The sequence below is a fragment of the Rattus rattus genome, chromosome 2 (assembly GCF_011064425.1).
Source record: "Rattus rattus isolate New Zealand chromosome 2, Rrattus_CSIRO_v1, whole genome shotgun sequence".
NCBI lineage: Eukaryota > Metazoa > Chordata > Mammalia > Rodentia > Muridae > Rattus > Rattus rattus.
In genome coordinates this window covers 62,001,641-62,024,738 of record NC_046155.1, presented here as the reverse complement: position 1 = coordinate 62,024,738, position 23,098 = coordinate 62,001,641, and the positions used below count along the sequence as shown (strand labels likewise).

The window sequence follows — 23,098 nt, the reverse complement described above, 5'->3', positions numbered from 1 at the left end:
ATGGAGGGATTTTACCTTGGTCAGGGTCTTTGTTGCCTGCATCCTAGTGGCCTCAGGTGAGAGGTTATTTCATTGCTTTGTCCCAGCCTTGTTCTTGCCCTGTTCTCTCTTTGACCAGTTTGGAAAGTTAGCAAGTATTCTGAGACGACTGTCTCCATCATGCCCAGAGGTTGGGCTGTGTCCCATAGCAACACTGAATCCACCCAGCTGAGGATGCCCAGAGGAGCAGACTAGAAAAGGGATCGGGCCTCTTAGAACCCTATGCAGGGGCAGGTTCCTAACTGTAGGGTCATTTACGTTACTCCCAGTGTTGACAGATATAAGATCTGAGGTTTGAACCACATTGTCAGGCTTTCTTGTTTAAAAAAGGCATAGCCCATAGCCAGCTATGCTTCCAGTAAGAAGCAAGTGTGGCCTGTCTATCAAATAGGACAGGGGGTTCTCCCAGAGCAGCAGCAAAGGCTGGGTGGCAACCAGCAATACACCTGACTACGTCATGCCTCAGTTTCCCCATACCATCGAAGAACTACTCTGTGTTGATATAGAACAGGGGTTCTTGACCTGGGAGTTCTCAACCTTGGGGTTGAACAACCCTTTCACAGGGATCACCTAAGACCAATGGAAAACAAAGATATTTACATTATAATTCATAACAGTAGCAAGATTACAGTTATAAAGTAGCAACAAAAATAATTTTATGGCTGGGGATCACCACAACATGGGGAATGATATTAAAGGGCCGCAGCATTAGGAGGGTTGAGAAGAACTGGTATAAAACATGGATCACCATGTAGGTCATCACAGCAGCTCTGTCTCCAGTGGCACCCTAGAGATCCAGTCTGAAGTGATGCCCTCCATGGGCAGCTCCAAACCTAGGCCCTGGCACAGATGTACAGGGGCATATGTGGCACTTATGAGTGGATGGAGGCCACTAGTCTAGTGCCCAAGTATTCATAAAACCAGGTCTTAGGCTTTCTTTCTGGAGACTTCAGCTACAGAGTACAAGGAGATTGACTTCTTCTTGCCACTCCAGGAAGAAACTGAGAAACATCATTCAAGCCATGAATAGACCAGTAGCCAGGGTTCTTCTGCCCCTCCTGAGGGCCTGGACCAATTGTGACAGAGCCCTGAGCAGAAGATCGATGTCAGAGCCAACTCTGGGCTGGAGCTGCCTCCCCCTTCCCACTTCCTGCTCTCCTTTCTGCCCCCTTCCCTACCCACCTGACTAAGACTATCATCCAGGATCCATCAGGAACCTTGGCTGGCCTCCAGTCCCCGGAGAAGAGACTCTGAGAGTTCAGAACACATGGAGGGCTCCATGACTCATAGGGTGCTGAGCAGACAGAATCCCTTAGGGTCGAATGCCTTATCTGAAGTTCAGGGACAGGACAGCTGACCACACCCCACCCAGAGGTTACACACCACAGGACTTCTAAAACAAAAATTACAATGTCTCTGGGTCTAAGTCTACCTTTATGATTTGTAACTATGTCCCCCTGCCCCAGGGACTCTATTCCAACCCTTTACACTAGCAAGAACCTGGGGACCCCCTAGAAGGCACTAGCTTCAGCAGCACCTGAGAGAGCAAGGTAGCTGGGTGGGGCTGGAGACTACAAGAAAAGAAGTCAGATGCAGAGGGAAGGGAATGGCCCCCAAACAGGTGTCTCCCAATCACAATGCCATGCTCACATCTGCCAAGGGGGTAAATCCTGTGAAAAATCTTGACCTCATCTGGCCATCCCCTCAGCCAACCAGTCTAGCCCAGGCCATCCCCCAAGAGGTGAGCCATTGCTCTGGCCTCTGACACATGCCTCTGTACAGTTTCCTCAAACCTTTGGCCCAGGCTTGGAGAAGGGGGTCAACACTGGGGTTAGGGAAGATACTTTCTACCCAGCCAGGCCCAGTGCACAGACAGGACCAGCCTGCTGACTCATGCTCAGACAGTCTTCACCTCAGTTTCAAAAAATTTGAATTTGAACAAATTTTAATATAGGGATTGTGAAGACTCTTCCAAAGTCAATTTCCGTTTTCACCTTCCTGTTTCTGGAGCCCTTGAGAGACAGGAATCTCTTTTAAAAATGAAATAACATCACCCTGTCCTCCTTTTGGGAAAAATGCTTTAATGTGAGTTGTCTGAATCAGTTGGAAGCAAGCAGCAAACCCTGGTCGGTTGTCTCTTTAAATCGACTCTGCAGTGTGACGGGCAGCGGGCCGCCGGGCTGGGAAGAACCATTCCCGCTCTGCCGCAGGGAGCCAGGGCACGGCGCTGCCGTGGTCCGCGCCTCCCCCAGTCCCCATGGTTACAGCTCCTGCTTCCCGGCCGGTCCTTCATTCCCCTGGCTGTTGCTGCAGAAATCAGGCGCGCAGGCGGCTGGCGTCCCCCAACCCAGAGCTGGAAACTGCCTGCAGAGAGCGCATTGGATGCCTGCTCTTCTCGGCTCTGACTCACTCCCTCCGGGTGCAGAGCTCCGTCCCCAGCGCAGTGCTCTGGCCACAGCCAGTCGCCAGGCTGCAGCCCTGCAATCTGTTGATAACTCCACTCATAAGCTCCAATCTAATGCCTTTCGTCATAGAAAGCTGTTCCCTAGCACGAGGGACATGCCACATCTCGCCTGTGAGAAGCAGGAGACCTGTGCCTCTTCAGCTGCCTTTACCAAAATAGGTGAGAAGTTGGGTGGCTTCCTCCTGGTGTCTGAGGAGGGAAGGGGAGGGGTAGGGCTTGTGCCCCAAGCTACTGGCCGGCCACAGTGTCCACTCATGAGGGCCATCTCTGGAGCAGAAATGCTATGAGGTGTTCGGCCACTCTTGCTGTTGGAAAGGTGGATTCTGAATAACTTTGGGTAAGTCTAGAGCTTGGAGCCCTCGCAAGACCACATAGTTCCAGCCAGGCAAGAATGTCCATGTGGGAGACGCCAGCCCTCAAGGTCCATCCACACCAGGCAGCGGAAGCTGTGCCTGCCAGGTCTGCCCGGGGAACTGAGAGATTTATTCAGGTTTATTTGATTCTCTTGATTTCAATTGACAATGCTGGTCTGGCTTGTGCAGCCTGAAATAACCAAGTTGCGGTCTTACGTTGGTGAGCAGAGACTACTTAAGAGATGGTTTCTGGCTGCCAGGAGCCAGGTTTCCTCCCAAGTCCCAAAGCCCAGGCTGTCCCCACCTCTCTGGATGCCTCAGATGGAAGCCTGAGCCAGGGACTCCAACAGGCTGGCCAGGTTGATAGGAGCCAGAAAGGGGCAAACTTGGGAAGGGACTGAGTGCTCCTTGGGTATACCTGGATATTGACCTGTAACAGGCTGGGAGGGGGCTCCGGTGCACCCTGACCATGCACTGTCTTTGCAGGTGGGTCAGCCTGCAGGTCCCCATTCATCTTCTCACAGTCACTCTGAGGTAGCCCTCCCAGGAGCTCGACTGTGACTGCTGTTTGGGACTTGACCTTCCAGATGGCCATGGAGGCCAGAGGGGAGAAGGGCACAACATAGTGGTCGGTGCCAGAAACCCCAACGCTGCAGGGCTCATGGTGAGTACACAGCCCAAGGGGCCTAAAGCTCAGACCAAAACCCTGCGGTTCATGTCAGATCAGGGGGTTACCACCTCTGATAGGTAGAGGAGGCTTGGGCAGGAAAGTAAGTATGGTGCGGTTAGGCAGTTAGCAACTGTCCAGCCTGTGTCAGTCCTGGGGTGGGAGAACTCTATGGGGGAGGTGCTGAGGGCAGCGGGGTCTGGCTACACTGGGTCTCTGGCTGCCTGCCAGGGTCTGTCTGGCTCACTTGGTGCCGTTCATACTAATTAGCTGCAGGCACACGGCAATGTCGAAGCATTTAATCAACAGAGTGGCATCCATCCATGGAGGCTCGTATCCAACGCCTGGGGAAACCTTGTCTAGTCCTAGACTAGGTTCCCTCCCACTCAAGGGGGCCTCAGTCAGGTCACCAGGCCCTTCCTACTGTCCCTGCTCCTCAGAAAGTCAAATGGCTTTGGCAGCTAAGGCTACACGACAGGAGTTGGGGGAGGGTGTTTCTCTCACTAGAAAGGAGTAAGGGCAGTGTGGTCAGTGGGTTGGAACAGTGTCCAAGACATGATGGGGCCCTTCCTGAAGGCTCGAGCTTGTTTTGTGGTCGCTGCCTATTGGTCTCTAGGAAGGCTAACAGCCGAGTAAATAATGCATTGTGTATGTTCCTAAGGGACAGCTGACAGGGGCAGCTCGGGCTGGGGTGCGTGCTGAGAATGCCAATGACCACCAGGATAACGTGTCCGTAGCTGAGACATGGACATAGGTGCTTCAATGCAGACCTGTGTGTCTACCGAGTAAGGAGCATTCTGTCTGAATCACTGTTCACTTGCTTCTTGCACCATTCAAAATGCCCAAGAAGCAAGATCCCTGGTACCCAAATCCACATCACGTTAGCATTGCTTGCCAAGGCAAAGGTTGTGTCCATGCTCTCTCCTGACCCCAGCAAGGTTATCTGTTCCAGGCACTGGCAGCTCTCAAAGGAGAGCACCCTGGGCTTAAGGGTCCCTTGGCTTCTGACTATGTCTCCTACTGCCCCCCAGGTGCCACACCCAACATGGCTGTCAGCCCTAGGTTGGAATGGTTTGTGGCCTTCATCCTCAAATTCACGATGTTTGCAAAATGGAAAACCTCCCTTGGCAGATGATAGATAAACTGTCTGAAGCTTCAGGAGGCATGGGTGGCTGCAGTGACCACCCTATGTGACCCTCTGGGCAGTATTTAGCTGCCTAGCTCAGCTCCCCACCTACAAGTTCCTGGCCCTCTCCTACACTCAATTCCCTATGCAAGATGTGTCTGCCCTTTGCTCCCACTTGCCTCAATATACAGAACTCAGAGCAGTTGCCACCTGCCCCGGAGAGATTTCTGTCCCATGCAAGGACCATGACAGACTTCAGAAGCCCAAGGCTGCCCCATTCAAGAGCCCACACTGTGAATGCCTCCCTGACAACTTGGCCTGCAGCCTGTGGACTTTCAGGGAGTTTATTACTATCGACTGATAGTTTGCAGATGAGAAGTATCTGAGAGACACAGAAAGTGTGGGGTGGACAACCTGAGGTACTACATCTTCTGGATGTCTGCAGGCTGTGATACTGGTGCTGGACAAATCACCTGGGACCTGGGGACAGAATGGTTGTAGTTCTGAGACTGGTTGGGGCTCCATAGCGACCTGCACCGTGCCTACTGGCACTTCTCCAACACACGTCCAGCAGCAGCACACCACTTTCCTGCTCTAGGGCTTAAGATACAGCTAGTGGTCTTCTGAACCACATACCAGGGCGTGAAAGAGCCCCGGATTCAGGGCTCTACCATGCTCCTCTTCCTAGACATTATCCTTGTCTGATCCTCCCCGTGCCATGTCCAACATGGGAAGCCGAGGGCACCTCTGTCCTCAGAGCATCTGCGCCACTGCAAATAACAAACTCAGAAGCCAACTAGCTTTGTTACAATAGGCACTGCTGCTTAACTCCTGCAGACACCCAGACACAGATGACTTTGCCCTCTGTCACCTGTGATTCTCACAGTTGGCACCAAGAAAGCATGTTTCCTAAGGGAACAAAGTGACACCTGCGAAAGACCGAGAGAGTTGTTCATCATCTGCCTTCTCTCTGCTGGTCCTTGGGAGCATCCAAATTGGTGGATGAACTAAGGCACTTGCCACATTCCTGGCTCTCATTTTCTGGCAACTAGAGGCGAGGAACTAAGCAGGATAGACTGATGTGACAGACGTACTCTGCCATGGTGTGGAACGGGGTGGTGTGGGATGTGTGGTGCAGAATGGATGGTACAAGATGGGGTGGTGTGGAATGTGTGGTAGAGGATGGGGGGGTGGGCTATGTGTATACATGTGGAAGGTATAGTGTGGGATGAGTGTGCTGATGTGTGGCGTAGGCTGTGTGGTATGGGCCGTGCGGTGTTGGTGTGTGTTGTAGATGTGTGTTGTTGAATAGTGTGATGTGAGTGTGTGATGAAGATGTACAGCACGGGGTGTGGGTGTAGGATGTGTAGTGTGGGTGTGTGGTATAGGGTGCGGTGGAGTGGGACTTATGGCACTGGTATAGAATGGTATAATATAAAGTTTATGATGGGATTCTGATACAGACTAGTGTTGTGTGGGATGTGCTGTAGGATGTGCGGTGTGGGATTTGTGGTACACATGTATAGAGTAGGTGTGGGATATAGAATGTATGGACGTGGTGTGGTGTATGGTGTGTGGTATAGATGTGTGGGTGTGGTGTGGACTGTGTGTGTGGTGTGTGATGTGGGGTGTGTTGTGTGTGTACATGGTGTGGGGTGTGTGGGGTGCGGGGTGGGGTATGTGGTGTGGTGTGTGTGTGTGTGTGTGTGTGGTGTGTGGTGTATGGTGTGTGGTGTCATGTGTGTTGTGTGGATGTAGTGTGTAGTATGTGATGTGGGGTGGGGTATGTAGTGTGATGCGTGTGTGTGTGTGTGTGTGTGTGGTGTATGGTGTGTGGTGTCATGTGTGGTGTCATGTGTGATGTGTGGGATGTAGTATGTAGTATGTGATGTGGGGTGGGGTGTAAGTGTTGAGTGTGGGATGTGTGGGGTGCTGTGTGGTATATGTTATGGGGTGTGGGGTGTGGTATATGGTGTATGGTGTGTAGGGTACCGGGTGCTGTGTGGTGTGTGGTGTTTGATGTGCAATGTGTGGTATGGTGTGTGCTGTGGTGTGTGGTATGTAGTGTGGTGTGGTGTGTGGTGTGCGATGTGTGGGGTGTGGAGTGTGGGATGTGTAGTAGGGTGTGTGTTATGTGGTGTACATGTGTATGGAGGATGTGTGATATGGGATGTTAGGTATAAAATGTGAGGTATGGAGTAGAGCAGTAGAGTGTGAGATTACTGCATAGAATCGTGCAGTGTTAAATGTGTGGTGTAGGAGGTATGGTGTGGAATGTGTAGCATGTGATAGGTATAGGAATATGTGATAGGTATAGGAATATGTGATAGGTATAGGAATATGTGATAGGTATAGGTATATGTGATAGGTATAGGAATATGTGATAGGTATAGGAATATGTGATAGGTATAGGAATGTGTGATAGGTATAGGAATGTGTGATAGGTATAGGTATATGTGATAGGTATAGGTATATGTGATAGGTATAGGATATATGTGATAGGTATAGGAATATGTGATAGGTATAGGTATATGTGATAGGTATAGGAATATGTGATCGGTATAGGAATATGTGATAGGTATAGGTATATGTGATAGGTATAGGAATATGTGATAAGTATAGGAATATGTGATAGGTATAGGAATATGTGATAGGTATAGGTATATGTGATAGGTATAGGAATATGTGATAGGTATAGGTATATGTGATAGGTATAGGAGTATGTGATAGGTATAGGTATATGTTATAGATATAGGTAGATGCTGAGGGGTATGTGGTGTTGAAAAGTGTGACACAGGATGTGTTATATAGAGTGTACAGTGTGCAGGGGAGGTGTTATAGAGTTACCAGAGTTTTAGAATGTGTGTGGGATGCATGGTATAAAATAGTGTGACATGAGATATATGTATGGGGTGTGTGGGGTGGAGTGTATGGAACAGTGTATCATGTGTGTGGTGCGATGTGACACACAGTGGTACAGTGCGGTAAACTGGGTCGGTGGGTCATGCCTGTCATCTCAAACTTTGGGAGTTCTGAGGCAAGAAAATTGGCATGTGTCTGAGGCCAGCCTGGGCTACACAGCAAGACCTCGTCTCAAAACCAGAGCGCTGCAATACAGAGTTAGTGTCTGAGTCAGTGCTCACTTGGACGATGTGGAGAAGCACGTGGAGTAGGAGGCAAGAAGTAAATGGAGAAGGATGATGGTTGTATAACGGGGCACTGTGGGGTTACACCATGTGGGTCAACACAGGACAGAACACCGTGTTGTGGTATGGGGAGGACTGGTGTGGTGTAGAGCCACACAGGGTGGACAGGTGTGGGATGGGATGGCACAGTGTGGTTTGTGATGATGTTCTTTGACACAGTGTGACGTAGGATGGTCTGGAATAAGAGAGCATAGAGAAGAGTGGGAGGGTTAAGATGGAGCTGTGCAATGGGGTACTCTGGGACGACACAGTGAGGGGACCCATGGGTGGGTTATGATGGTCACTGTGCTGGGAACACGTGGTGCTGGATAATGTGCTGTGATGCAGGATAGTGTGGGGTGGGGCGCCATGCTGTGAGGGGACACCGTGTGAAACTGTAATATTTGAGTCTAGGTGATCAGGTGCTTCACTTGTGTGTTGTTGTGACAATGCTGTGGCTTGCATTGGTGTAAGCATGTTAACAGCAGTAGCAACTGTTAGGGCTTTTACAGAGAACTTAGTAGGCCCTCACTTGCTGTGGCCCAGGCTTACCTCACTGCCACTGGATGCTGGCTCATTTGACAGGGACAAAGCCTTGCCTAGTCCCTGCTTGGAGTCAAGGATCTCAATACATGATATATTTGTGTCTATTTCCACATTTAAAAAAGACAGGAGAGGGGACCACAGACCCACAAAAGCCTAAAGGTCTGAGTTTAATACCCAAGAGCCCACATAAAAGTGAAAAGAGAGAGCTGATTCCACAAAGTTGTTCTGACCTCCACACAGGATCCATGGCATGAACATACTACACACACACACACACACACACACACACACACACACACACACACACACAAAAACACTGCTAATATTGATTAAATCAATAAATATATAGTAAGACGTGACATAATTTTCAATACCAAAGGCACTGGAAAGATATACAAAGAGTAGACCTCGCACCCTGGCTCTGCAGCTCTATGGAACTCAGACAGGCCCCAAGGCACTGCCTTCCTCCCCATGGTTCATGAGGGTCACAGAGGTTGGCAGTGGAGCACTTTCAGATGCACAGAAGCTTTGCCTGTGTGTGATCAGCTCTGAGACCATGGGTGAAGGGAGATCTGTAGCTCTAAGCTATGAGCCCAAATGTGTAGATTCCTTTCAACCTAGCGGGGCCTGTGGTACTCAGGAGCCAACAAATGGCCTGTCCCTGCCTCCCCTTACAGGCAGGTGGGACAGATCACTATGTTTACGAGCAACTCAGAACTTCTCTCAGGATTTGTTGGGGTCTATTGGGGTTTGGGTTTTGCTTTTGCTTTCTGTTTTATTTGGTTTGGTTTCTTTTTCTTTTTCTTTTTGTCCATCCCAAGGTCTAAATGGCTAGAACCGTCTCAGAGCTACCATTCTGTCAGACAGAGCTTTTCCGATTTCAACATTCTCCTGAGCCATCCACACTAAGAAAGCAACTGCCAGCCTAGAAGGAAACCTCCATAACACTCTTCAAAATGTCTGTCTTCAAACCTCTTCATGACTTCACCGTCCCATGTATCCCTCTAAAAAGGAAATCCCAGCAAACTATGTTCATGTAACGTCCACTGGCATTCTAAGAGAATGAGTGACTTACCTTCTGCTTGTCCCATGGAAGGCTGATCTATTGATAAGATCCAGTTATCACTGAAAAGACGAGCAAGGAAATGCATCAGGCTCTCTTGAAACCAGTCTGGGTTGGTGCAGAACCAGAAAATAAAAAATACAGAACGGAGAAAAACAAGAAGAATAGGAAAATCAGCACACAGCGACTCACACTGGTGAGTCCGGCACTTGAGAAGCTGAGGCAGCTGTAGAGGGAGATCCTGCCACAAAACAAAAGAGAACAAAACCACAGATGGAACCGAGGAAGACAACCCAGGAGAACTAAGTTGAAAGAAGGACCGAGGCTGAGGAGATGACTCAGTGGGTAAGACAACTTGTTGTGCAAAAAAACATGAGCCTGGGTTCAAGCCTATCACTTACGTAAGAAACAAAACAAAACCAAAACAAGCATGACTGCACGCTCCCATAACCCCAATGAAGACAGGAGGATTGTTAGAGCTAGTCTGCCATGAGGTTAGCCCCTTTCTTCACTCAGAGACTGACTCAAAGGATTAAGGCAGACAGTGAGAAAGCTATGATGGCCGGTCTCCTTTAGTTTCTGCACATACATGTGTGCATACATCACACACACTGCAACACACATTCACATACAGACAGGCAGACAGAGGAGGGGAGGGAGGAAGGAAGGAAGGAAGGGAGGAAGGAAGGAAGGAAGGAAGGAAGGGAGGAAGGAAGGAAGGAGGGAGAGAAGAAATCAGAAGAGGAATCAGAAAGATCCATTGCTCCCTGTATTCAAAGTTCCCTGGTCAGAGAGCCATGAGCCTTCAGACGTGGCATCCCAGGTTCAAGAGACTCCTTTTCCACTTGTCACAGCCATCACAAGCTTCCCTATTACCTAATTGAACTCTCTTCCTCCTTCCCTCCTTTCTTCTTGTCCTGTGTAACTTCCTGACTCGTTTTATTGGCAGAACAAGCTTAAAGGATACATCAACTAAAATACAATGATAATGTGAATTGAAGCCGTGACTCAAAACAGAATAGCTGTTACTGTATGTTAGAGCAGGTGTTTTAGCCGCTGTTCTGTAAACAGGAGAGCTGTTACTGTATGTTAGAGCAGGTGTTTTAGCCGCTGTTCTGTTGCTGTGACGAGACGCCATGACCAAGGCAGTGCTTATAAAAGAGGACATTTAACTGAGGGCTTGCTTTCCGTTTCAGATGTTTAGTCCATTATCATCTTGGCAGGGAATGTGACCCAGGCATGTTTGGCTAAGAGATATATCCTGATCCTTGGGAGACACTGGTCTTGGCTTGGGATTTTGAAACCTCAAAGCCACACCTCCTAATCCTTCTAATCCTTTCAAATGTGCTAGTGCTAGTGACTTTGTATTCATGAGCCTATGGGGCCCCTTCTTATTCAAACCACCACAGTGGGGATATTCATGGGACTGTTGGCTGAGCACCCAGCTTAAGGGAATAAAGAAATGTCCAAAAAGGCTTTCTGAAGCAATCAGCCCATCCTGCAGACAATGCAAGCAGCATGTCACCTGGACCGAGGTGGTTAAGAGCAGCCTTTATCCCTCATTGAAATTCACCCTGCTTCTAAGGGTTCTCTGGAATGGTCTCTTCCTCCATGTTACTGAATCTACAGATTCTTTTCCTACTTCGAGCTGATAGCATCAACCAACAACAGTTCTGAGGAGTAAGCAAGAAGTGTTATCCGGTGGTCAAGGAACAGAAAGGGGAAGGAACCCTGGAGGCTCTGAGGCTGCTCTTGGGTGTGGTTTTCACTAGGCCTGCATTCTGACAGTTCAGTGCTCCCTGCTGTCATCAGAGAAGGGAGGAGACTTCCAGGAAACAGGGTGCCACCTCCTTTCCCCCTGACTTGGTTATATTAAGGTCTTGGACAGCAGGGTGGGTATGTCTGTATCACTATAATTACATGATAACAAGCTCAGTATCCTCTCAAGTGTCAACATGGCCTCCACATCAGACTTCACCAATGTAGAGTTCCTGTGGAATGTGTGTGGTAACTGGGTAGCCGGCAGCCAGGAGCATGTGGTTATCAGCATGATAGCTGTAATTTGTGGGGGCAAGTGACAGCTGGCTGGACAACAGACTTTGGTCATTTGAGAGCTCTTATGTGGTGACCTGGGAGTCAAGCTCTGGTCCCCATCACTGCTTCAGAGAACGCTCTGGCTCCGCAGCAACAGAGGGAGCTGTCCTTAAGCCAGGCGGCCTGACCCCGTGTCAGATCGCTGGAACCTTGCCCAAGGAACATTTGCACAGTAGACTCCTTGAGAGGAACTTGCCCATGTGTGAACTTTAAAATATGAAATGCATCTCCATTTTGCATTGCCTACTTTGAATTTTAAATGTCACCTCTAAAAATGCAGAAAGGCACTGCTGATCATTCTGATACAAATAAGCAAGAAGCCAAACCAAACCCCATTTTTAACCAAGCTCATTGGTCATCCCCTGGGTCATCCTGTTCCTAGCCTCTGAAGTCCATCTTCATGTAGGTGACTCTACCCCCACCCGGGCTGGGTCTCCAAAGCGTACAGAGCCCCCAGAGGGTTAGAGGCTTCCCCTTGTGACTATCCAGCTGAGAATGAGTCCCTCGGCCCAAGACTGTGTGATCAGGTCTGGACAGCATCCTAGGGGGAAAAAAATCACTGCATAGAAATCTGGCCCTCTAAGCATTCTGCCTGCTACGTGAAGACAGTTCTCTTTGGTTATTTAGCCTCCCGTGAGGATTTGCTATATGAATCCAAGCCATAGATCAGGTTCCTATAGGAACTGGAGATGAGACTGTGGAACACTGCTCCCAACTCAGAACACCAGGGACTCTGCAAGCAGCACTCTGGTTATAGCTGAGCCCTCTGCCCTCTGGGGCTCCTTCAGATCCTTCCCATCACAAGCATCTGATACCATCAGGAACACAAGCCCCTGTGACACCCTCACACCTCATATACACAGTAATGATGACCATGGGGGCTGGGGGGCGGGGCACAGAAGACTTGGAAGCCATAGACTGGCCTTCATTGTAGAGTTTTAGTGCCAGGGAAGAAACCTAGCTGCAAGGCAAGAACTGTACTTAAAAGCTCACTTGCATTTTGTTCTCATGTTCTCTCGCTCATGCCTCCCCCCGCTCTCGCTCTCTCTCAGTCTCTCTCCTCTCTCTCTCTCTCTCTCTCTCTCTCTCTCTCTCTCCCTCTCTCTCTCTCTCTCTCTCTCTCTCCCCTCTCCCCCCAATAACAACAATAGTAAAAATGGGTCAAAATCCTAAGACTTCCATGGAGAGACTCATGTGCATAGGTACCTGGAGATGTCACTTGGGCCCAGTTGAACCCAAAGTTCTTAGAACCCCATGGGGCACTCCACCTCCCAGTAGCACAAGCTCATCTGGTATGTGGGTATCCTGATCTCACCAGGAAGCATGCTCCCCATGACTCAGAAGTTGGCTTCTGTCTGACAGGAAGCAGCTGAGCCGAGACAAACAGAATAATGGCCTTGGTACTCACGGGAGCCAGAGTGTCCTCTACCACCACATAGTAAATTCTCTGCAGACAGACACCAAAGAAGGACATGTGTTCTCCCATGCAGACCAAGAATCCGGAAAGAGGCTGCTCTCCACTGGGTCTGGAACCCTCCACTTAACACACTATAGAAAGCATCTGAGGCTTTGAAGTCAGGAGCATTCAGGAGATCTTAATGGAGGCACTTATTGCTTGGAGAGTGAGGTCGTCTCTGGCTGCGTTCTTAAAAATACCCATGGGCAAATGTCCTAAGTATGCCACACAACTGAGCTCACCCACCGGGTGAGGTGCTGGATGTTCAGGAAGAAAGGTCCACTTGAAGACACACTGTTTCCTCAGGGAAACAATGCACTCTCTCCCTTCAGAAACTCCCAGCCATTGCAGGTGCTTTGTCCTTACTCAGGCACGGGCTCCTCCTGCAATTGTTGCCTGGCCAGCATTTCTGAAGGCTTCGTGGGGCAGAGATGTGATGGCACTATAGCTGGGCCATCCTGTTGATATCCAGACTACAATTCCCCTTCCAGGACCTTGGGCCAAGTGTGGGGAGTTTCCTGGTCAGGAGGGTAGGATGTGGGGTCTCCAGTAGAGGAGTACAGTGTGCCCTCTCTAGAGCCAACTTTGCAGTGTCTTGTTAGGAAATCATGACCTGGGATGGACACAGGCCACATGGCATCTCGCCGTTTGAGTCTCGTGTCTTCCAGAGAGTTGTTCGTGTGCTACCCGTGTCCACACCTACCCCTAAGACATCTTCCCTGCACCAGCTATGACCCAGAAGTGTGATAGGTATGAGGACACTGTGGGCATGACCCCTGGATGCCCACTGACCAGGTGTCTCTTCAAGGTTAACCAGAGACTTGACCCTCTTGCCCCAAAGAGGGTGGCAAGAAAACCCACCCCAGGGCCCTAAGGATTTGCAACCCAGACATCCATTCCTCTGGGTGGCCCTACCACAGGAAAGCCATGCGTTCATGTGAAACTGTCACCTCAAACCCTTTACTTCAGTTCGGATGCACAGTAAAGTGGGTTTAAGCCTGGAAAGGTCCTGAGGCCATACCTATGGCTCGTAACAGCTTCTCTTTCTCCATCTGCTCAGGTTAATGCCACTAGGACCTGCTAGAAACTGGTGGAGAATTCCCCCAGGGAGCCATTTAAAAGCATAATGTCAATGAACGTGGGTTGCAGAAGTGGGTTGGAGGAGGCTGGGTGTTCTGTAACTTGTCTGAAGGCAGCAGACACACATGCAGTGGAAGCTGGCGCCTGCCTGCCCTCTATCTGTGACATGGATAGAGAGATGGCTAGAGGCAGATATAGGCACTGTGGCAATGCTGCCTCTAGGAGCTGCTCTCAGTGTCACGGGCAGATGCTCTCAGCTGAGCAGCCCTGGGAAGGTACCAACCCCAAGTGGGCTCCTGGGATACTATACCCTACAGCCTTCCTGCCTGGGTAGTCACTGAAGAGAGTCCCTTTCTGCCACCAGCCTGACCCCTCCTGACACACCTGACAAGTCACATAAAGAATCCTGGCTATATCAGTCACTCCACTCTCTGCTTCCTTTCCAGGATTTGAAGACTGTCCTCTCCCTGCCCCAGTACCCAGGGGAGTTCCTGCACCCCGTGGTGTATGCCTGCACTGCGGTCATGCTCCTATGTCTCCTTGCCTCTGTCATCACCTACATCCTGCATCAGAGGTAAGGAAGCCCACCCCACCCTGCCCAACACAGTGGCCACAAGACACAATACTAGAGAAAATCTAATCCTTCCATCTTGGGTCTCGACCTTCTTTCATTATTAATTATTTGTTGGTTGGTTTGTTTATAATTTATGGGTATGAGTGTTTTGCCTATATATATGTATGTTGTGTTCTATGTATATGCCTGGAATGGCCCAAAGAGGCCAGTAGAGGGCACCTAGTACACCTGAACTAGAGTTAAGGATGATTACAAGCCACCATGTGGATGCTGACGACCAAACCCAAGACCTCTAACAAACACCAAGCTCTTAAAGGCTGAGCCACCTCTTAGTCCCCACTGCAACGTCTTAACAGCATCCTCTGTGTTCTTGTGAAACTGCGTGACATAAGTCTGTCCTGAGATGGAAGCATGTTGGTTCCAGCATCCTAAGAGGTCATGGTCATGCTTGCAGGGTCCTTGAAGTCCCCTATTGTGACTTTTTATCTAAGGACCTTCTTGACAGAGGTCTCCTTCTGAGTTTGTTTCTGGATGCCTGTGTCTGAGAATGAATGTGTGTGACTTCTATGTGCCTGAATCCATAGAAGATGCACAAGGAGATAGGAGAAGGGAAGCCCAGCCATAGCCACAGCCAAACACATAATTAAAATTGTGAGTGATGCCTAGGCCTGGACCATAGGCCGTCACGAGTGGAGGCTTGTATATGTCAAGGCCACTGTTGGGGGAGAGGATTGATCCAAAACTGTTCTTAGTCTCCTTCCGCAGTTCTAGCAAGTTACTACAGAGAGGCTGGTTGATAACAGTGACTAGAATAGAAATTGTTTCTTCACAGTTCTAGAAATTAGAAGTCAAGAGCGAGGGTACTGAGCAGGTTTGGTGTCTGATGAGAACTCAGAGTCTTGGTACATGAATGGCATTCTCTCTGAGTCCTCCAGCTGTCTAAAGAGAAGGGAGCCCTTAGGGCCTCTTTAATAAGGGCACTAAACCTGTTCATGAGAACTCCGTCCCAACAACCATCTCCTAATACCATCAGGCTGACAATTGAGTTTCAACAGAGATTTCTTTAAAAGATTTATTTATTTTATGTATATAAGTACACAGTAGCTGTCTTCAGACATACCAGAAGAGGGCATCAGATCCCATTACAGATGGTTGTGAGCCACCATGTGGTGGCTGGAAATTGAACTCAGGACCTCTGGAAGAGGAGCCGGTGCTCTTAACCACTGAGCCATCTCCCCAGCCCCTTCAGCAGAGAATTTGAGAAGCACACCCAGACCACAGAAGCTGTAGGATGAGACTTAGACAGGTACACAGCCACAGTAGAGTCAGAGTCATAGGCTGAACAACGCTGGCCCTGCCCTGGCTGGCTACACAGAACTTTAGACATTCTGGTGACCATGAACATTATCATAACCAAAGGCAATCAAACTTGTAGTCACATAGTCTGGCCCTCTCTGTGTATCAGACATCTACTCAGAGAGAGAAGCAGCAGTCCCAGAGACCCCAAACAAGCCAGTCTCTGTCAATTGGACATAGGGGTAGAAACTCTACAGAAGTCTTTGCAAGCATTGCTCCTGTGAGAGCCTGCTGACGTGGGCAAGGTCAGTTGTCTGTCTTTCCCATGGTCTGGTCCTTGGGAGGGGTTACTCCCAGCCCTAGTGAGAGCCTACTATTCCTACCATGGACAAGGGTGGTATTTCCAGGCTCTTCTCTAAACCAGTGGTTTTTAATGTGAAATCTCTGTTTCCCATAGTGCCATCCGGATAAGCCGGAAAGGCCGGCACGCACTCCTCAACTTCTGCTTCCACGCAGCTCTGACCTTCACCGTGTTTGCTGGTGGCATCAACCGCACCAAACACCCTATCCTGTGCCAAGCGGTGAGTGCTGCCTTCCCCGTGCTAAACAAACAAAGGCGCGCATGACAGTTTTCTTATCACAGCAGAAATGTATGCTAATTTGCTTATAAAATAATACCTTAGTGCTTGTTCAGCTGTTGCTCCCGAGGAGAAGAGTGAGGCTTCTATAGTGGCTCCGTATTACAATCCCACTCCGTCTGAAGCAGGTCTAGTCTAAGGACTAGTGGGCCACGTACCTAGACAGCTACTGTCCAGCAAACATGGATCTTCACCAGAATGGCATGATGCCTCTCCCAAAAACCCAGTGAGGCAGTACCTAGGGGTGGGCTGAGTGAGACCTTCCAGTCCTGACCTCACCCTGCCAGCAGATCTGCCAGCCACAGCTACCAGTAGCAGCAGAGGCTCTACCCCACACAAACCAGGCAGAGAGCATCCCAGCCACCTCTGCTCTCCCTTAGGGAAAGGGGGGTTTTGAAACACCCAGCACGGAAAAGAATAGCTCAAATCACAAGGCAGATCATCTTCACACGCGTGGCCTGGTTTGAGCATCTTAAACAGGGAAATAGAATCTGTGGCCCGTGGCTAAGACGATGCTAGAGAGACTCCTTCCAAAGCCAAGCCCAGGACTGTCCTTTGGGGCTATGGCTCTGGATCAAGGAAAAGAGCCAACTGCACCTCCAGCAAGGTGTGTTTGTCCTGCTCCACACCTCAGCCCCATGTGTGAGGACAGGCAGGGACCCAGAGCAACTTACCAAAAAGCCTGGTGGTTACTGTCATTTCATGGCCAACATCTTCCCTGCACCCCGGGTCCTCAGGTAGCCCTAACTACTACAAATTCAGCAAATAGCTATTGGCAGCTGCAGAGATGACCCCGACCAACCCGAGAACTGCATGACCCACATTAATGACAATAACCACGTTATCAGTTCCCCAGCCTCTCCTATGACCTGTCCTCCTGTGTGGGTAGCCAGCTGCAGCTGAGGCTTATCCTGAGGATCAATGGGTGATGATAGGCTATTCCCAGAACAGCCTGGCTAACAGGACACACCCTCCCACCTCCCTGGTTCCCACCCAGACCCACCTAGCTCAGGCAGGCTTAAACTGACTCAGCCAATGCTACTGCTTACCTACACTGGTGCCATTTGAGGCCCACGGTGTTCTGGAAGCATGACATCCACACCTGAAAGACACAACCCATGTTCTGGTCCCCTGGGTACCAAATGTATATGTCATATCAACCCCTGGGCCAGACTAGCTGAAAAGGCAGTGCCACATGCCTGAATGGGAGAGAGATAGTTTCCTCCATGCTGCCTCTGTTAACCGTTAACCTGGAAGCAGCCACGGGGAGGACTAGGAAATCCCACTCTTGCTATAAAAGCTTACCCAGAAGCCATCAAAACGGCAATTGACTGGGTCGTTATCTTTATGTTTTCACTATGCCACCAAGTGCCGAGCAGCTGGGGCCTGCTGGCCACACAGTCATTGGAATCATCTTAGGGCCTCCATGAAATACAGCACTGGCCCAAAGCTCAGGCCAACCCCACGAAGCCCCAGGGATCCAGGCATGCATAGCACCCCAAAATCCCGCCAGGGCAGGACCTGGAAGAGAGATTTGGTAGGCGGGGACAAATGGATCAGGAAATACCTCCGAGCTAAGATCTACAAGGGCCATGCTCAGGAAGTCCTTAGTAACAATGCTGGGACTCCAGATAACAGACAGGTCCCTGGGTGCTGGAGTAGGGTGGACCGCAGAAAGCAGCCACCTCCTAGTCGCCGGTGGCTTCCTAAAATGGCCAGCCTCTATTCATCCCTTGCTTGGCGACACACCTGCCAGGCACCGACAGTGTTAGCGGTGTGGTACCGATGGAAACACATCTGCCAGGCTATGTTGGGGGAAGTCATGGATAGCACATGACTAAGAACCAGAAAGCCACAAGGCCTTCTGACCTCCCTATGTGTTTTGCCTCAAGTTGGTTTTTTTGGGAGACCCTGAACTACTGCTGCAAGGGCGGGGGAGTCAGAGAGAGCTCAGGGAAAACAAGAGATAAAGGGGGGGGGCAGTTCCCATAAAGCATTCCAGGTAAGAATCTCCACCACACAGAGACATGTTTAAATGTCCCTATGCCTATACACAGAAGTGAGGGTGTCTATTGCTTCTGAGGCCTCCCTGAGCCAGAAGCCAGGCTGGTTTTAATCAGTTGCCTGACAGGTCCGAAGCTAGCCCACCTCACTCATCGCAACCGCTCCCCTACCTCACCTGCTAGGGGGAGAGACCTGAGAGGAGTAGGCTAAAAACTAGATCGCTGAAAGCTAGATGTGTCCGGACTTTGATCAGCAGCCAAGTGACTGAGTACAGGAGTCTCAGCCCCTCCCCATCCAAGCTCAGCATCATCACAGAACAGCCAGGAGAAGTGGTCCAGAGCTCTGGATGGCTGGTGAGAACAGACAGTTGTCATAGCAACAGAAAGATGACCGTGAGTCTCATTAAAGTACTAAGTGACATCATAAACAAAGCAGACGGCTGCTGTTAGTCCCACATAATGAATGTGCGTCAGTGCTGGCCCCGGGTCCGGAAGCAAGGGAGGGTGTCCTGCCTGCTCTTCCTCTCAATAGCACATGCTGTCTGGAAGCCAAGCGGCATCCCTTGACCTCCCTATGTGTTTTGCCTCAAGTTGGTGTTTAAGAGACAAAGCCTGCCTTTGTACACTTTCTGCTCCCTGATCGCACAGCTTGGATGAGACTCAGTTTAAGGGAGGAAGCAGCCAGGCCTCCCCTCCCTCTCTCCTCCTAGCCATGCTCCCACCTACCTCAGGGCCCTGACCTAATGTCTCAAGGACAAAAGTCAGGCGCCCTTCTGAGGATGAGTCTGACATTTCTATCTGTCTATGACAATGACAGCCACACTGCAGACCTTCCTTCAAGCCGTGCCTACCTCCCCTTTTCTGTTTGCCTTTGCACTGAACTCTAACATGGCAGACAGCTCTTGCCACCTAGGTCCGGGGCCTCCTGCCCTCATCCAGGAGAGGTTGAGCCCACTGTGGCTGGAATTTCCATGTGGCCCATCTTACCTGAGCAGCAGCAAAGCCAAGAGAAGGCTGAATTCGCAGGACACGCTGCGCTGTACCCACGAAGCCATCTGAAACCATAAACAGTTCTCCAATCTCTCCAACCTCCACCCCGCCCCAAGTCCTCATCAATTATTATAGCGTTTGCTCATAAGTAAAAACTGAACTCTGGATTCGATAAATCATTATACCGGTGCGATGTTAGCTTTATTCAGGAAATCTCTGTATTCCTTAAACATTTATGTCCTTTCCGATTATAGCAATATTTTACTTGCCATTTCAAAATGTCAGGTTAGTACCTCAAAAGTAGCCTTATTTTATGGAATCAGATGGAGACGGAGCAGTGCAGAATGCGTAATTAGCTAGCGTAAAAGTGCTGGCTGGGACTAGCTCCAGCGGCCGTTTCCATAGCAATGAGTCACTGTGATGTGCAAGGGTGGGTTATCAGGCCTGAGGTGCCTTTCCTTAAACTCGGTGCCTCAGTGAATACATGTTAGGAGCCCTGCTGTGCAGCTGCGCCTGCCTTCCACTTGGGGGTCCAGAGTGGGGCCAGGGTTCACACATAGGTGTGTGCACCAGAGCCCATACATAAAGATGGCATAGACGTCCTGCAGAGGGGGAACCAGTGTGCAAACCCACAAGCCTCCCCCAGGTCCACGTACACAGCAAATAGCTGAGCAGTGTAAGAGTCTCGGCTGCCTCTGACTCATTCCCTACCTGTTCTCCTATTGACCTCCCTCTTTTTATTGTTCCTAAAGAACTGCAGAGTAGCTGCCAGGGTTCACTGTACTCACCACACAGAGTTTGGGCTGCACGCAAGGAGTCTGCTGTGCATGCCGGGGAGGTGGCTGGAGGAGGTGGCTGTCTGGTGACATTCTTTCCTCCCAGGTGGGCATTGCGCTGCACTATTCCACGCTTTCTACCATGCTGTGGATCGGAGTGACTGCCAGGAACATCTACAAACAGGTGACCAAGAAGGCCCTGCCGTGCCCAGGTGCAGACCAGCCGCCATACCCCAAGCAGCCCTTGCTCAGGTATCCATGACTGCTCACGGCCCCATCCATCACCTGAGCCCAAGAAACCCATGACCTGCCCGGGACATACCTTTCAGGTGTCCTGTAAACGTTCCTCCCCAGGCTCCAGGCTGGAGATGATCTGGCCTGATTAAGTGACCTGAGCGGTGGGCACAGTAAAGGGGCGGGGAGGAGTCTGGGGACAGAAATTGGGAGGCGCTGTGCTGAATATAGGAACCAGTAGCATGGGGTAGTGGAGCAAAGTCCTGAGGTAAATGGGTTTAGTCATGGGGTGAGGCTAATATAGGGACATATCATATATATCATATATATAATATATATGCATATGCCTGGGGCAACTTGAGAAGCTGCATGGGCAACACTGAGCTGCCCAGTTATTGGCAGAAGGCCCTCCATGCCTCCTGGAGTGACCACACATGGGAACTGGGCATTGGTGGCTTTGATTTACTTCTGGTCTCAGCAATGCTAAGGCACCTGCTTGTAGCTGATAGAAAACCTTTGCACGTTCTAGCATTAACTTCATAGTCACTGTGCACTGTCATGTTGGGACCCTATGGATTAAGGAGGCTCTGCTCAAGCTATGTCTACCTACCCCCTTTCCTCGGAGAGAATTCTCAGCAGACTTGGAACCACAGACATGCTGGGGTCATGGAATCATGGAGCCTTGAGGGCAAAGACAGCAGGATGGTTGCTCCCCCCTCTTTCCAGGCTCAGAGACAGAGAAACCACAAGAGTAGGAAGCACCAGGAGCCCTCTCGCTTCCCTTAGAAATCAGCTGTGCTGCAAGGCAATTGAAAGTTACTTTCGATGAGAGCAAGCCTGTAACCATAGTGGATGGCAGTCACCAATACAAGCCCCATCTCTTTGTCACTTGCTCAAGACCAAACCCCCAACACAAGCCAGATTCAAGAGTAGCCTGCCTAGGAGGCCCTCGGCATAGGTGCTACCCTCCATAAAGCAGGCCTTGCCTGTCCTGTAGGCCACTGAGGCTCCACAAGTACCCTTCTTGGTCAACAGTACCTGTTTTGCTAGGATGGTCTATGGTACTAGGATCCCAGCAGCCATTGGTCATTGGCATGTCTGACCCTTCCTGTCTTCCCCAACCCCTTTCCCCATGGCTAGCTGTGGGCTTGGTATACATACATTCTTACATACCATATGCACCTTGTACGTAGGAACATGCCCATACACATGGGAATGCTCATGCGCAGTTACATAGTCCCTGCAGATACAGGTTGTCCACATACACATGCATTTGCACGTCCTCTGCAGGTTCAGTCTCTTTGCAGGTTAATGTCATTCGCAGGTGCAGGGTCAGGGATTATAAAGGATGTCAGCTTCATTCACCACTGAGGGCTTGCTTCCCTCTGCTGATTTCTGACCTGGCCTGGGGCTGGAAAGGAGATTGCTGTGCCTGGCCCTTCTCGGAAAGACGTGAGGCTAAGGAAAAGAAAGGGGGACCCTTTCATCTCAGACCTCATGATGGCCTTCTGACACTTGACCTTGGTTGTTAACTTGACTGAATTGAGATATTCCAGAGACCAGAAAAGTACTCCTGGGTCTGTCCCTGAGATCTTTTCAGAGATGACTAATACAGGGTAAGGAAAAGGACAGTCCCATCATGAGTGAGGGCAGCAGCATACTATCGGGCTGGGGCCCAGATGGAATGAAGTAAGAGGGGATAACAGGCAGCATGCACAAGCGTCATACTTACTGAGAGGGTACATCCATTCTGGCCGCCATGGCCCATGGACACCAGCCTCCATCTTCAGCCTTTAAACATACTCACACCACTGGCTCTCCAAGGAGCGTCCATGTTTTCAGCCCCAGGCTGACGCATCCCTTCTCTGTCTTGTTCTAAGGCTCCCAGCTTCTTGAACTGAGCCTCTAGGGGATCCTCTGCCCCTCCAGCATGCAGACAGTTGTGGTTGGACTACACAGCCTCTACTGTGTAAGTTGATGTAACAGACCTCCCTTTAGATAGTTTTCAAATGCAATAATCTTAACTATAGACATACACGCATTCATTCTATTGCTTCTTTATTCTAGAGAATACTGACTAATTCACCCTCCATGTCCTCTATCATGGCAGCCTCTATCATGCGCTCTTTGATCCAGCATCTCATTCAGGTGTCTCTTCCTGAGACCACAATGGATATCTCTCTGGGTTTGCATCCTGCCCTCGTCCCCAAATGCATAAATTCATATCAACATCCACTGGAATTAGTTCCAGAGTCCCAGGAACTTCCACAGTCTCTGGAAAGAACCCTAGAGATGCCCACCAGGTGCATGTCCTGCTTAACTGCTCTCTGGACATAATACTTGAACACCGCTTCTCACCGCACCCTGGGCCACCACAGGCAGAAGAGCCGAATCCCATGGGTGCGGCTGGTGAGCTCTGTTTACTGTGTGTAAAGGCCACACGGCCAGCCTAGCCTGCAGGTTTCCCAAAAGAGGTACTAAGAGAGCTGTCCACATGTATAGCAACCTTCCCTT

General features: G+C 50.1%; 1 protein-coding gene across 1 annotated transcript in view; it reads left to right on the top strand.

Moving 5' to 3' along the window:
* Positions 1 to 2,262: 2,262 nt before the first annotated feature.
* The window catches only part of Adgra1 (adhesion G protein-coupled receptor A1), a 42,056-nt gene continuing 21,220 nt past the window's right edge, over positions 2,263 to 23,098 (top strand). The window contains exons 1-5 of the mRNA XM_032892354.1: positions 2,263 to 2,662; positions 9,202 to 9,788; positions 14,520 to 14,647; positions 16,401 to 16,524; positions 20,457 to 20,602. Coding sequence (XP_032748245.1) covers positions 9,777 to 9,788; positions 14,520 to 14,647; positions 16,401 to 16,524; positions 20,457 to 20,602 — 410 coding nt within the window. The 5' untranslated portion in view covers positions 2,263 to 2,662; positions 9,202 to 9,776. The remainder of the gene's footprint in view (positions 2,663 to 9,201; positions 9,789 to 14,519; positions 14,648 to 16,400; positions 16,525 to 20,456; positions 20,603 to 23,098) is intronic.